The 13,309-nt window shown below is 43.5% G+C and overlaps 1 protein-coding gene across 9 annotated transcripts in view; it reads left to right on the forward strand.

Moving 5' to 3' along the window:
- col16a1 (collagen, type XVI, alpha 1) overlaps nt 1–13,309 on the forward strand; it is a 124,051-nt gene that overhangs the window by 8,909 nt on the left and 101,833 nt on the right. For all 9 annotated transcript variants that reach the window (XM_079522671.1, XM_079522670.1, XM_079522676.1 and 6 more), the window contains exons 3-4: nt 9,414–9,491; nt 9,743–9,860. In XM_079522671.1, the coding sequence (XP_079378797.1) occupies nt 9,414–9,491; nt 9,743–9,860 (196 nt within the window). The remainder of the gene's footprint in view (nt 1–9,413; nt 9,492–9,742; nt 9,861–13,309) is intronic.

Below are 13,309 nucleotides of genomic sequence, written 5' to 3' on the forward strand. Positions count from 1 at the left end.
AGCGTGGCTGGCAAACAATGCCAGTTGCCAGTGGCATTGTTTACACCTTGTGAGTCTCTTTAAAGGTCTGTAATCTCTGAAGACAATGCCAGTGGCATTGCTTACACCTTGTGAGTCTCTTTAAAGGTCTGTAATCTCTCAAGATAATGGCAGTGGCATTGTTTACACCTTGTGAGTTTCTTTAAAGGTCTGTAATCTCTGAAGACAATGGCAGTGGCATTGTTTACACCTTGTAAGTCTCTTTAAAGGTCTGTAATCTCTCAAGATAATGCCAGTGGCATTGTTTAATTTCTAACCTAACTCCGCCAGATTGCAGAAGCTTGCTTCACACTCGTTTCACAAACTACTTGCATCTGGTATCTCTCCAACCCAATCGCTGAAGAAGGCGAGTCCTTATATTTTTCAAGCTACTTGGCAGGTGGAATGTAAACAAAGACACGTGCGACCGTAAGAGGAGGGGCCAAAAGAGATTGGGCCCCCAGATTCCCCCAGAGGCAAATTCAGAGGGAGAAAATAGCAGAGGGTGCTGTTTTTACAAGCTCACAAGTGGCGCGTTGTGAGCTTGTAAATCTGCTATTTTCACTAGTTTGGGTCCCGGGCAAACATCTAATCTCTGTTTTGGGTCATGGCCTAAAAAGTTTGGGAACCACTACTCCTAGAGGCCAAGTTTGAAGATGGGTGTGGTCTGAGCAATGGCACTGGAAGTAAGGGTAACGAGATACTGGCTAGCTGCCGTACATTTCCATGCCAACAAGCTTCCAGTGAACATTTCTCAGCAATACTAATAATACAATCAACTACACAAACACACACTGCCAGATACACAGTCCATACAATAATATCCCCCTTTTACCACTTTTGAGCTTGCGCACACCGTGTGTCCGTCTGTCCCATTGTGTGTGTGCAGTGCGCGCGCACACGCACACACGCACACACGCACGCACACACACACACACACACACACACACACACACACACACACACACAGTAACTATAGCAATAAAAGTATAGTTGCACCGCTCAGTTCGCACATGTGCGCGATGTTTTTCCTGGTGTCCCTTTGTTTGTCAACAGTCATTATGGGTGAACGTAAGAAATCATTCCTCACATGTTGTGAGCTTGTAGATCAGTTTTATGTACTAAGTGGTTTCGGACGTTTCTGTTGTTTAGAGGGAGTTGGTTGGTATGCCTGTTGTGATGGTGTCTTTTGTTGAATGGTGTCCAAAGCCCCGTAAGGCAAAGATAAATGACCTCATCGCAGTAATGTGCAGCTTTCAAGCCTTTCCACTCCTCAGTTTTATTTCTGGAAAACAACCAGGAATGTTCTCTCCCTCAGCGTTTTCACTCTTCACTTTTAGCTATCTGTTTGATTTTTTCCCCTCTTGCTACCTATTGCTGCTTCCTCCAGTCTTTTAATACGTACCATTTTTGGTCCGTCTCATTTCTGTCTCTCCAATTATACTATAGCACATCACTTATGCTACATCTAATCTTATCATTTATCTGCGTCAAGCACATCACCTCACATGCCCTTCTGCACCTGCTGTGTTATGTGTCTTTGAAACATGCACAATATATCTTCTGGTAGGGCCTCTTATCCTTGAGAGCGTGAAGAATAAAACAGATGTGTGGCTATGGGTGTGAGAGAGAGAGTGAATGAAAGTGTGTGGAAGAAAGAAAACTAGAGAAGGGAGCGAGGTGTGTGTGTGTGTGTGTGTGTGTGTGTGTGTGCGTGTGCGTGTGTGAAAACCGAGAGAAAGAACGAGACTTTCTGCTGATCAGCAACCTTGTCCAATTATCTTGGAATGCCACCTTGTAAAGCACATTCAATAACAACCATACCCCCTCTCACTACGAACAAATATAGACACACACACACACACACACACTCTTCTACTCTGCATGCACTTCCGACCTCGTCTCCCTAATGAAAGCGCCGTGCCAAGTGTTTGTTGTTACAAAGAAGGAAATTAAAACCGAGAGATGCAGTTGGTTTCAATAGAGCCTCGCCTGCTATGGTCTATAAGGCCATTGATTCCTAAAGCTTTATGGACTTAGTCTATGCTAAATACCAACCCACCCACCGAGAAAGAGCTGGAAAGATCACACTGTGGGCGTTACTCTGGCCTGAATTTTAACATCGAGTACGCCCCGTTTCAGCTGATGCTGCTCATGGAGGTGAGACCGGTTCACTGTCTTGCTAGCCGTATATACTTGTCAGGAGGTGGTTTCCAAGTAGGACCCAAATGCGAGGAAGTCAGAATCAAGTGGAAGTTTATTTAAACAGAGGTTTGCAGGAGAGCAACACCATCAAACAAACATAAAACAGACTAGGAACTCAGGTGACAATACAATAATCCAACACAGAACACAACCAAACACAGGGTTTAAATAGGCACAAGATTAACAGGACACAGGTGAACTCAAATCAAATCAACAACAGGATTGGCTGGGGGAAACAAGACGGGTGAAACAAAGAACCAAAAATCAGGGAAGGTGAGACAAGGCAGGAACCAACTACAAAGGAAAACAGGAAACACAAAGCATCACTTCAAAATAAGATTCAAGAACACCATAGCATAACTTCAGAATAAGTTCCAAGAACAACAAAAACAACACACAGAAGGCAGATCCTGACAATACTACTGTATTGTCGTGACAAGTTGTGTTTGGGTCACATATTTCATGTGTTATTGATGTGCACTGCGCATAACTTATAGCACAGTGGTGGCCACATGTGAAGTAGGGGTACAGGCATAAGTTCCGACATACTAACAGTCCGACAGTCATTAGTCTGACAGTCATGAGTCCGACACCCTAACCTAATCCTAACCGCAAGCACAATGCAACGCATGTCGGACCAACGCATGTCGGACCAACGCATGTCAGGAGCATCGGGTGATTTCTTTGCGCATGTCGGACTTTTGGTGTGTCGGATAAAAGCGTGCGCACCCTGGAAGTAGGGGATCCTACACTGCTGCTAAGCTTTCTCAAGGCCTCAGGGTGTCGCTAAGAATAGGCCATTTTTACATCACATTATTCTCCTCATTAATTGTAATTGTTGTTTTCTTTCTCCTTTTGGTGCACTGTAAACATCTCAAAGAAAGCCACTTGGAGACTTTTTTAATTCACTTAATTGAGTTACTTCATTTCAGTAGAGAAATCCTAAACCACTGCTTCTTGGCATTTACAATGTGGGGCCCAGGGACCCTCAGGGGTCCTTGAGGGTGTACCAGGGGGCCCCCAACTAAATTGGTGATATTTATTTAAAAACCAAACGAACCATTACGGGTTAAAGAGCTTGTAGATCTGCTATATTTGGCACAGGACACCGTCGTACAACACAATGGAGTATAATTTGGCATTACCGGTTGCACCAACTACAAAACATGCCACACGCACCCTCATTAACCATCAACATTACCATATGAGGAAACGAGTGTTAGGAGTTATTTAACATAAATCTTTCTCTTTGCAAGTTGGAGACGTGCAGGAATGCGCACAGTGGTGTGGCTTATGCTTGCTAATGCTGTATCATTACCTGCCTTGGCAAGAATTGAGGACAGCCCATCAAAGAGGAAATGAACCCCGCCAAGTCCATCCAATCTCTTAAAGGCTACATGCAGCTACTAGCGGGATCCTGGAGTGGTATTCATACTTTGTGCTAATTAGCTTGTCAACAAGGCAATGCTTTCCCCTTGATCACAGCTTGGGAAGAAATGGGTTCAAGTTCCACTGTGTCCTCTGCCAAGCTAAGTGTTTGAAAAGACATCAGACTCCCCAAAAGTAGTCAGCCCCGTCTGTAGAAGAACTTAATTTGCCCTTCAATTAGGGGGAAATACTCATGCTGAAACGCTGCTTTTAAGAAGCTATCACAGCCATGAGTAAATCATTCTTTAATTTCATGTGGTTCATCCGGTTGTGGCCTATTTGCACATACTGACACTCAAATTATCTTACATGACAATTATACTGTGCAAATACAAACTCAAAGCCACACATAATACGGTATCTATCAATATGGTAATGTTGGAAAACACCTGTCAAGCAGCACATGGCTTCCACAACTTCTCAAGCCTAATTTGTCGCATCTTGACACCTATTTTCTGTCAAAAATCTATTATTCTTGTGAAGAGATTCAGATTCATGGTCTGTAGATGAATTAAAAAAAAATCCCTGAGAGGACACTATAGGGTCTATAGGGGCGAAGAGGGTTCACAGGACAGTCCCATATAGAGCGCCAAAGTCACCCGCTCATCCTCTGGTTCATGGGCAGTATTTCTCTATGGAGAATAACATGGGGTCCTCTTAAAATCATCTCATATATACAAACTGTCTCGGCGATATTGTCAGGGAGGTCTCTGTATCGTTTATGACAGTCAGTCCCTCATATTTGTTATTCTGTTTCTAGCGAAAATGTAACTAATTCAGCAGCAGTAACATTAATGTTTTCTCACAGTCAGTTGATTCCATATGAGTGAAACGGCCGGGATGATTTGCTTATTTTTCAATCACAGTTCTTATATGAGGCGATCTAAAATTCCCCTATGGGGATTACAATGCAATTAAAAAGTACATGAACCCGTGGACTTAGCACCTTACGTGGACTTACTTAACTTTTTTTAAAATTATTATTAGCTTAGTTTTTAAACAGCAGTGCAGTAGCCTGGCCAGCGTGTTTCTGGCCAGGCTATTGGTTCTGAGCGCCCGCCCCCCTCCTCCCCTCCCTGGTAGAAAACAGCAGAGAACACTAAATTTGGAGCGACGCCCCTTTGCACTGTAGTTCACTCCCACCCATAGACCAGGAAATGTATCTCGTTTGCCCAGGCCTTTCTTTTTGAGCTGAAGGCGAACGAAAATAAAAGCCTGGGTACCGAGACTAAGTAGGGCAGTGAATTGGTAAACAACTACCCGCAAAGCATAGGTATGATGTTGTCCCGGACGTGGTGAGCATCCGGCAGCCAAAAGGCTTTTTCGTAATTGCAAGTACCGGGAGGAGTGGGGAAGGAAATACTGTTGCCTTACGAGATCCCAACAAAGCATTTTGCAGTGTCTGCAGGACAGATGCTGGCATTTCACACAGAGGGGAGGCAGATGTCGAACTGCATGCTATAGCAGCGAGTAACACATTGCCAGCAGTGCGACTGCACAGCAGTCACAAGGACAGTGAGGTAAGTTTACTGTCGCTGACTACAGTGACTAGCTATAGGCAGCCACAGAAAAGATGGCAGACAGATGTCATATAGGGACTGATGAAATGAATAAGATAAATGAAATGAATGTTATGTAACAGATAATGATTTACACACCATCCGTCACACACATTTACACCAGCAGCAGTAGCGATTTGTGACCATCCTAAAATCCGACAAAGGTTATGTGGACCTTCGTGGGTACACCTAGTCCACACCTATTTTAGCCTGGAAACCAGACAAATCTGCTAAATAAAATAAAGAAACTCATTGGGGAGATTGATCTGGCACTCCTCAGTTTGCCAGACGCCTATTTCAGACCACATGGTGCTTCTGGTTAGTTGCTGCTCTGTCCGGCTATGCAGCAGCGCCAAAGTTGAACATTTCTCAACTTTGCCGGGCCACTTTTTGTTGGTGCTGCTTCCTGCCGCAGTGGGGAGGGTGACAGTTGTTCCTCCATTAATTGAACCTTGCCGCTTTATCAGAACACGGAAGCGGCATGCCACTGCAGTCCGTTTTGCTTCTTTTCCCTAGTGATGTCAGTCAACTTCATGAATAAAAATGTAGTTGAGCTTTTACTTTCACATGTTGTACTACTGTTCATTCACACTGTACTAAGGCCACGGCAACCGTGGTCACTTCACTACGCTCCGTACACTGTTCATCTCAAATGGCCTCACACATCTCTTGACTGACTGGCGGTTTAACCCATTTAGGACTGAGGATTCTAAAAAAAAAAAAAAGTCTTCTAAATCCTAAAAGTTTTCTGAAAAACCCATGTTTCCAGAATGGTTTATAAATAGCTGCCTTACCTCAAGTGACACCTCTCCTTCTTCCCTTCTCCCTCTGTCCACTGCCCAATGAAAAAAATAGTTGAAGCAGCAGATGAGAAAAGATAGTGGAAAAAATGTCAGAAGTGGATTTTGGGGGTTGCCAAAAAAGGCTGCGCAGGCTGCGGTCTTTCTTCTACTTCAGAGAGCCTGCATGGAGAGAGTTGGGCAGAGAGTGCTTTTTGTGTGCGTGTGAGTGTATGTGCATGTGTGTCTTTTTGAAAGTAGTAATATGTCTTGAGTGAGTGTGCAGGGATTATACTTATTTTGCTGAGTTGGTAGAAGATGTATTGGGGGTAGCCCAGTTGTGTATGAGAGGGAGATAGAGAGAGAGCGTGAGGGAGAGGTGTTTTGCTGAGACAGAAGATGAGAGGCCTTAGTTCTCCTTTAAACACCTTTTCCTTTACACTTTCTTGCACTGTACTGTCAGTTGTCTGGCACATTTAGTTCTGACTTCCAAGTCCTCGATTCATTCAATTTGTCCAACCTTTTCATTTCAAGTCTGCTGCTGCTTGCTTCCCCAAAACGTTCCTTCTGTCAGCTCTTGCTCCAGTCACAATCCAAGCCCTGAACGATGCCATGAGGCATACGTGACATGCTCGGGGGAGATGGACAGAATGTGTCAAGGTAAAAGTGCAGCCACTTTCAAGGTTTCAAAAGCCAAGAAAAGCAGTGCTATCCACGCTGCAGGGTTCACTGTGCATGAAGTTGTTCTTTAGCATGCTGCTGTGAAATTACATTTCTAACACTCACCAAGTCCACTGGGTTTTGATGTTCTTTTTTACACATTGTTCTGTCAGAAATGTCAAGGACCCCCTGACCTGTCTTCCAAGCAGAATGAAGACGTGTAACATGCACTTTGAGGTGGTGCTGTGGCGGTGATTGACGGGGGCGGCAGGTGCTCTTGTCAGAGAAGCTGTCAATGAGTTAGCGCTTGCAAGGTTTTGAATCTAGCTAGCATTCTCCTGTCAAGTCGTTTTTCTCTGGTTCCTGTCAACCTTCACTGAATTATCTAAAAAACAAGGGAAACATCCACAAATCCATGTACTGGAGGGACATAATGCAAACCAAGGATAACTATAATTGGCTTTGAAGATAAATAACTTTAAAAAGAAAACCAATGAAGTACAGCCCAACTGATGCCGTAACTTTGGGCCTGATTTTGGAGAGTACTAGCCCACTGATTACCGATGTTTTGACTGCTATTATGTCAAAAAGTGCAAAAACGTACTGCTATTTGTTAAAACCTTTAAAACATTTGGAAAAACTACATTATAATGACATGCCCAAAACAGGGCCGTTGGTTGAAAGTGATTAAATTAAAGTTATTATGGCTAATGTGCTCATTGTGCTGTATAGGCCAGACCGATATGTCCATCTGGCTCTAGCCGCTCTACTGTGAAGTTGCAACTGCATGCTCTTCATCGGGTCTGAAGTAGTGCACAAACTGCACAATTCTTGCTCAAAATGTGAATCTCGATTTTCCACCCACAAGAATTAAGATCACGATTCTCACACCATTCTCATTGTTTCCATGAAAGTATTTATTAAAAAAAAGTATAACTGAAATTAATTGGACAGCCAACTAGTGCAGCACGATTCTTCACAAAATGAGATTGGGTAGGTGTCTGAATCTGGATCTTTTTTCGATTTAATTATGCAGCACTAGTCTGAAGAATCATAAGAAATTAGAAGATAGCCTGTAGGCACTAGAATGTATTCTTATTAACATATCTAAATGATAAAACAAATCATCAGTCGGCTTGTGTCCTAAATGAACCTCAGCTGACTCATACTCTCGAAACTTCAACCAATTCAGTGGCTGTTGTTGTTGTTGCTACATCTAGTTTCTGGGTTCAGTTGCCACAACACACCAGGTGGATTTGTGCGGTGACACCGTGAATAATGACAATAAGAAGACTAGAAATGGAACTGCGAGGGGCTCTTAATAAACTTTATTTAATTAAGCTTTCCCCTTGCCTGGCAGAATGACTCAGACCATACCACTGTTGTTTGTTCTCAGATACACACACACACACACACACACACACACACACACACACACACACACACACACACACACACACACACACACACACACACACACACACACACACAGGCAATGCGGATGTCCTTCAGCGCACAGTTGCTGTTTGTCTGACTCACAGTCTAATTGGAGCCATTAGCTGCAGAATCACTCCCCCTCTGACTCCGGCGCTGAATTAGTTTCGATCTCACCAAAATGGTCAGCTCCCTCTCCGGCGATGCACTTTCACATGTCAATGACGACGTGGCTTCGCTGGTGACCTGAACGCGATGGGTCACCTTGCATCAGCACGCAATATGGCATCATGCCACGTTCACAAACATCTTGACGTCCGTTGCTCAGATTAGATTACTGTATGTTAGACAATAAACACAACATTCGTCTCACTGGTGATGCTAGTTGATGTCTGCCCTACAGCGGAAGAGACAGACCGCACTATTAAAGACCATGTAGCTAAATGTTGCATGAGGCCTAATGAAAGTAGTGCGTCACCGCGCCTCTCGGTTATGCTACAAAATGCATCACTGTGCACTGCAGTAGTACACAACGCTGACAATTCCCTGGTCCACACACACCGTCTCTCAGTAGAACTTCCTTTGAGTAGAAAAGGTACATTTCCCCTTCGTCCAAGATGTCCAGTCCTCCCCCACACACACACACACACACACACACACACACACACACACACACACACACACACACACACACACACACACACACACACACGTGACATGTCACATCCAGAAGCTCTTACAAGGTGGGGGAAAGTGCCGCACCGCACATTGACGGGGGCGCCCTTGCCCCAAAGAGATCTATTATATCTGTATCACATTTAACCTCAGGGGAGGGAGGGGGGGGGGGGGGGGTGGGGGGGGCAGGTATACCTGTACTGCCTTGGTTTACTTTAATGCATCTCACTCCCCCACTTCTAGAGCCCGGCACGCTGTTCTGACAGGTTCTAACACTTTACTGCGTAACCTCCCCTCGGCGGGGTGAGAACGTGTCCATCAATGTGGAGGCTGGTGCTAGACAGACAGACTAGCTGTCAGACTGGCCTGAGTGGCCTCTAATCCTCCCTGAGCAGGCTCTGTCCTTGTATTCCTTTTCATTTGACTTATCAAACTCTCTTTTTTTTTAGTTTTTTACACTTTTCCGGCACTGGCGCTCAGCATACATATTGGAAACAGCCAAACACATAAACGCACATTTCCTCTCATGGGGTGAGTGAAGTGATGTTAAAAGAAAGGAAAAGAAAATCGTGCTCTGCTGGACATCTCTTGTATGCTTGGATCATAACTGATGTTTGTGCTGTCTGACCAATGCTCTTTCAAATCTTATCCTCAGCCCCACCAGGAGTGCGATGCCCTTCTGTACAGGTGGATGACTGGAAGTTCCCTCAAACAGCCAGGCACAACATCACAGGTACGCACGCATGCACGCACGCACGCACGCACGCACGCACGCACGATATGCATCAAATAGACAAATCCTACAATATCTTTGACCAAATGGCTCGATATCATTAAAACCAGGAAAAGGCAACACTTTCGCCATATCATGATATTGTTAAAATATTATATATTGCTGACATACACACACACGCACACATACTGTGTAGTGGTGACAGGACATTTATGTGTGTGGGTAACTGAATGAATGGCGTTCAATTTCAGGTTTCAATCTGGTACGACGATTCTCCCTGCTGAAGAACGCAGAGGTGAAGAAGATCCGTAACCCTCGGGGACCTGTCATCCTCCGCCTGGGCAAGACGGCTCTCCTGCAGCCCACCGAGTAAGTGCACAGCTCTGTGACTAATACTATGACAAAGTGTTCGTCGACTACCTTTTTTCACTGATGAAAACTAAATGAAAACTAAGCTATGATGACTAAAACTAGTAAATAATAATAATAATATTGACAATTTCGTTAACAAATAAAAGTGTAAAATCAGTCATTACGACGGCATCAAGGCCCGCCAAAATACACTTTATTCGACTAAATCAACTGTAGATTTAGTCGACTAAAATTAGACTAACACTAAAACATTTCAGGTGACTAACATGTGACTAAAACTAAATGAATACTATTCAAAAGACTGACTAAAACTAAAATAACAATTTGCTGTCAAAATCAACACTGCTCTGCTGCCCCTGGCTGTGTCTTTCTGTGTGTTTCTGAGGAAGTCGCCCTGTCTCTTATCCCTCTGGATCTACTCAAAAGCTACTCAACCGTTAGTCGATATTCTTTTGTTCCCCAATGTGACTTGTGTACACTGCACCGCACTGAACCTTGCGCGAGGCAAAAGAACTACATTCGGAAATCGTCCGTCAGGATGTACTGTAGGGAAATTAAATTATATATGGGAGGATTCTGAGATTGTGCTAGTCAACATGTCACTCTTGTCATGGCCTTGGTAGATAACATGAAGGGTTCACCAATACTTCTGCCACAAACAATTCTTTATTATGCCAAGCTTTCACCCTGGTTTGCCCTTGTGCATGATCCCTTCAGGCCTTTACTTTTGTTTTTGCACCGTGTTCAAATCAACTTACTGAGTCGCTCCCCTACGGCCGATGTGCCTTTGACCCTCAGTAGATGTGTCAGTGTTGTCCAGTGGCTCGGCTGTTATGTAAAAGTAGACCATTTGGCACATAGATATATATAAACACTAGATGGCTCAAGGCGGAGTTTCTGACGTCGTTCACCCGGCAGCCATCTTACTTCGGGGATACAGTACAGTATGTTCAATGGCAGCTCAAACGGAAACAGTCATAACTCGCTCAAATCTTGACGGATTTACAAACGGGTTGGTTTATTACAAACGTTGTCAACGTGGCTATGATTCAGGACGCTTATCTGCTTAATTTATTATTTTTATATGAACGTCGTATAAAAGCATATAAGTATGCGGACGTCTCTGGCGTTTATAACAAACCAAACCGTTTGAAAACCGGTTGAAAATTGAGCAAGTTATGGTCATTTAAGAGTACATGCCCCATAGATACAATGTTATGTGTCCCGAGGTAAGATGGCCGCCACGTAACGACGTCGCTCTCCATTGGCCAACAGCGCGGATGAGCTATCTAGTGTTTATATATATCTATGATTTGGCAGACCACACTGCCGGTCACTTCCTGATAGTTTTCCCAGATATACTGAAATACTACGTTTCCCTCTGTTAACAATGGCCTGTAATGGATTACTGTAACATTTGTCGGTTTTCTGCCTCCACATGCTTATTGCGGCCTATATAACTATTTCACTGTTATGCAGTGGTTGCTTATTAAACTTTTTAACAAGCCATTCTTTTTTTATACACAATCCTTTGCTGACATGAGCTTGCTGCTGGGTGAATAACGTGCGACCACTAAACCTAATGGAGCACGGCATCAAACATAACAATGTGTTTTGCAGTTTGACTTATTGTCATTGTACCCTCCTTTGGGTGGTCTTGTTGCTGTTGGCCCATACGGAGGTGTGGCTTGGAGTTGTATCACTCTGTTAATACTGTAGTCTTAGCAAAAAAGCTTCTTTAATTGGGGAACTGAGAGGTTCTTTATCTTGCCTCATGGCCTACGAAATATTCTATCTGGAACCATTGTTTATGATTCTCTAATCGATATACAAACTATTCTTTTTAAGTTAATTTATTATGCACTTCAGGAGGTTATGGGCATGGGATTTCTATGCATTTTCAAAGAATAAAACCTTGTTTTGCAATACAATTATGATCTGACTCAATAACTAGTTTTTCTGCAATCAAACATTGCATGGTTTATTGACTGAAGCAATTACTTATTACACACGGCTACATGCGCAGCACGGCAGAGGATGATCTACAGAAGTAGATTGTGACAGCAAACCTCTCGCCTGTGTATGAAATACATTTTCACACCCGACAGAGTGGCTGATGATCTCCATAATACATCCATCACCAAAGACTATTTACCTATTACCCACATTTGGCTATACTGGGTTCCTATAACAAAGTATATTTTATTCTCATCAGGGTTGCCTTTCTGCACAGCTGGAGGGCAGAACGCAGCCACATTACAAACCCTGCTGTCACTAACCCTAACTGTATGCAAAGCCACGTAGTCATATGGGATATCGGAAGTATGGGCACTGGGCAGTCCCCATCGCTGCAGAATATCTGGAACTTTCTAGTTTGAGATGGACTTGCACTTGAGGTCACCTGATCGTGCACTGCTTCTCTACTCCAATCCCACTCAGCTGTTTAGAGTCTCAGCTGTGCGCGTTTCAGTGAAAGTGTTTTTTCCCGTCTTTTTAGACCCAAGTTGTTCCATATAATTAATGCTAATACTTAGTTTTGCCAAGTGTTAAGGTCCCCACACACCGAGCGCGTTTTTCGGATTTCTATCGGTTTTCCGATAAACACGTCCAGTGTGCAACCACCTTTACTCATATGAAATAGTTATTCTTGCATTGAGTGTAGTAGTCCGCACTTTCAGTTGCTGATAAAAAACTGTTTCTGCACAATGTGCCAATTAGGTCAGGCCTGAAGTATTTTATCACTCCGTCCGGTCCCATGGGCTTGGTTCACTTGAAGCCCCAATAACATTCTCTTTTTCGTGGGAGATCTTTTTGTGCATAAATGTGTCACTATATATTGTTAGTCACGGATGTAGAGTGTAGCTGCTGTTGAAAACAGAAGATATTTTAACAGTTGGATGTCACTCTCGTGGAATGATTTAGGCAGTGACGAGCAGAAACCTTGATATTTTATAGTTTTCTGTGGTACGTGACGTCCAGTGGGAGAGAGGGCAGACACTCTTACTTTATATCTCTTCTATTTTCTGGTTCGTGTTACCGTATTCATTAAAATGCTGATTCTATAGAGAGCTGCGCTGTCATTTTATCAGTGAGAAATGTTACCCCAAAGACTTATTTTAAGCTCAAAGGAAGAATAATAAGTGTTTACACATCTATCTTCCTCATTTTCTCCCCCTTTCCTAGTATATTTGTCTCTTTATTTACATAAACCCATCACTCATTTCTCCCTTCCTCCCAAAACGACTAACCAAGAAAAGATATCAGTTCACTTTATACATACCCACACACACACACACACACACACACACACACACACACACACACACACACACACACACACACACACACACACACACACACACACACACACACACACACACACACACACACACTTCTCTTTCTTCCTTTCCACTTACCTTTACCCGCAGGTGTAGTGAGTCAGATAA

This window comes from Electrona antarctica (assembly GCF_951216825.1).
Source record: "Electrona antarctica genome assembly, chromosome: 15".
Classification (NCBI taxonomy): Eukaryota; Metazoa; Chordata; class Actinopteri; order Myctophiformes; family Myctophidae; genus Electrona; species Electrona antarctica.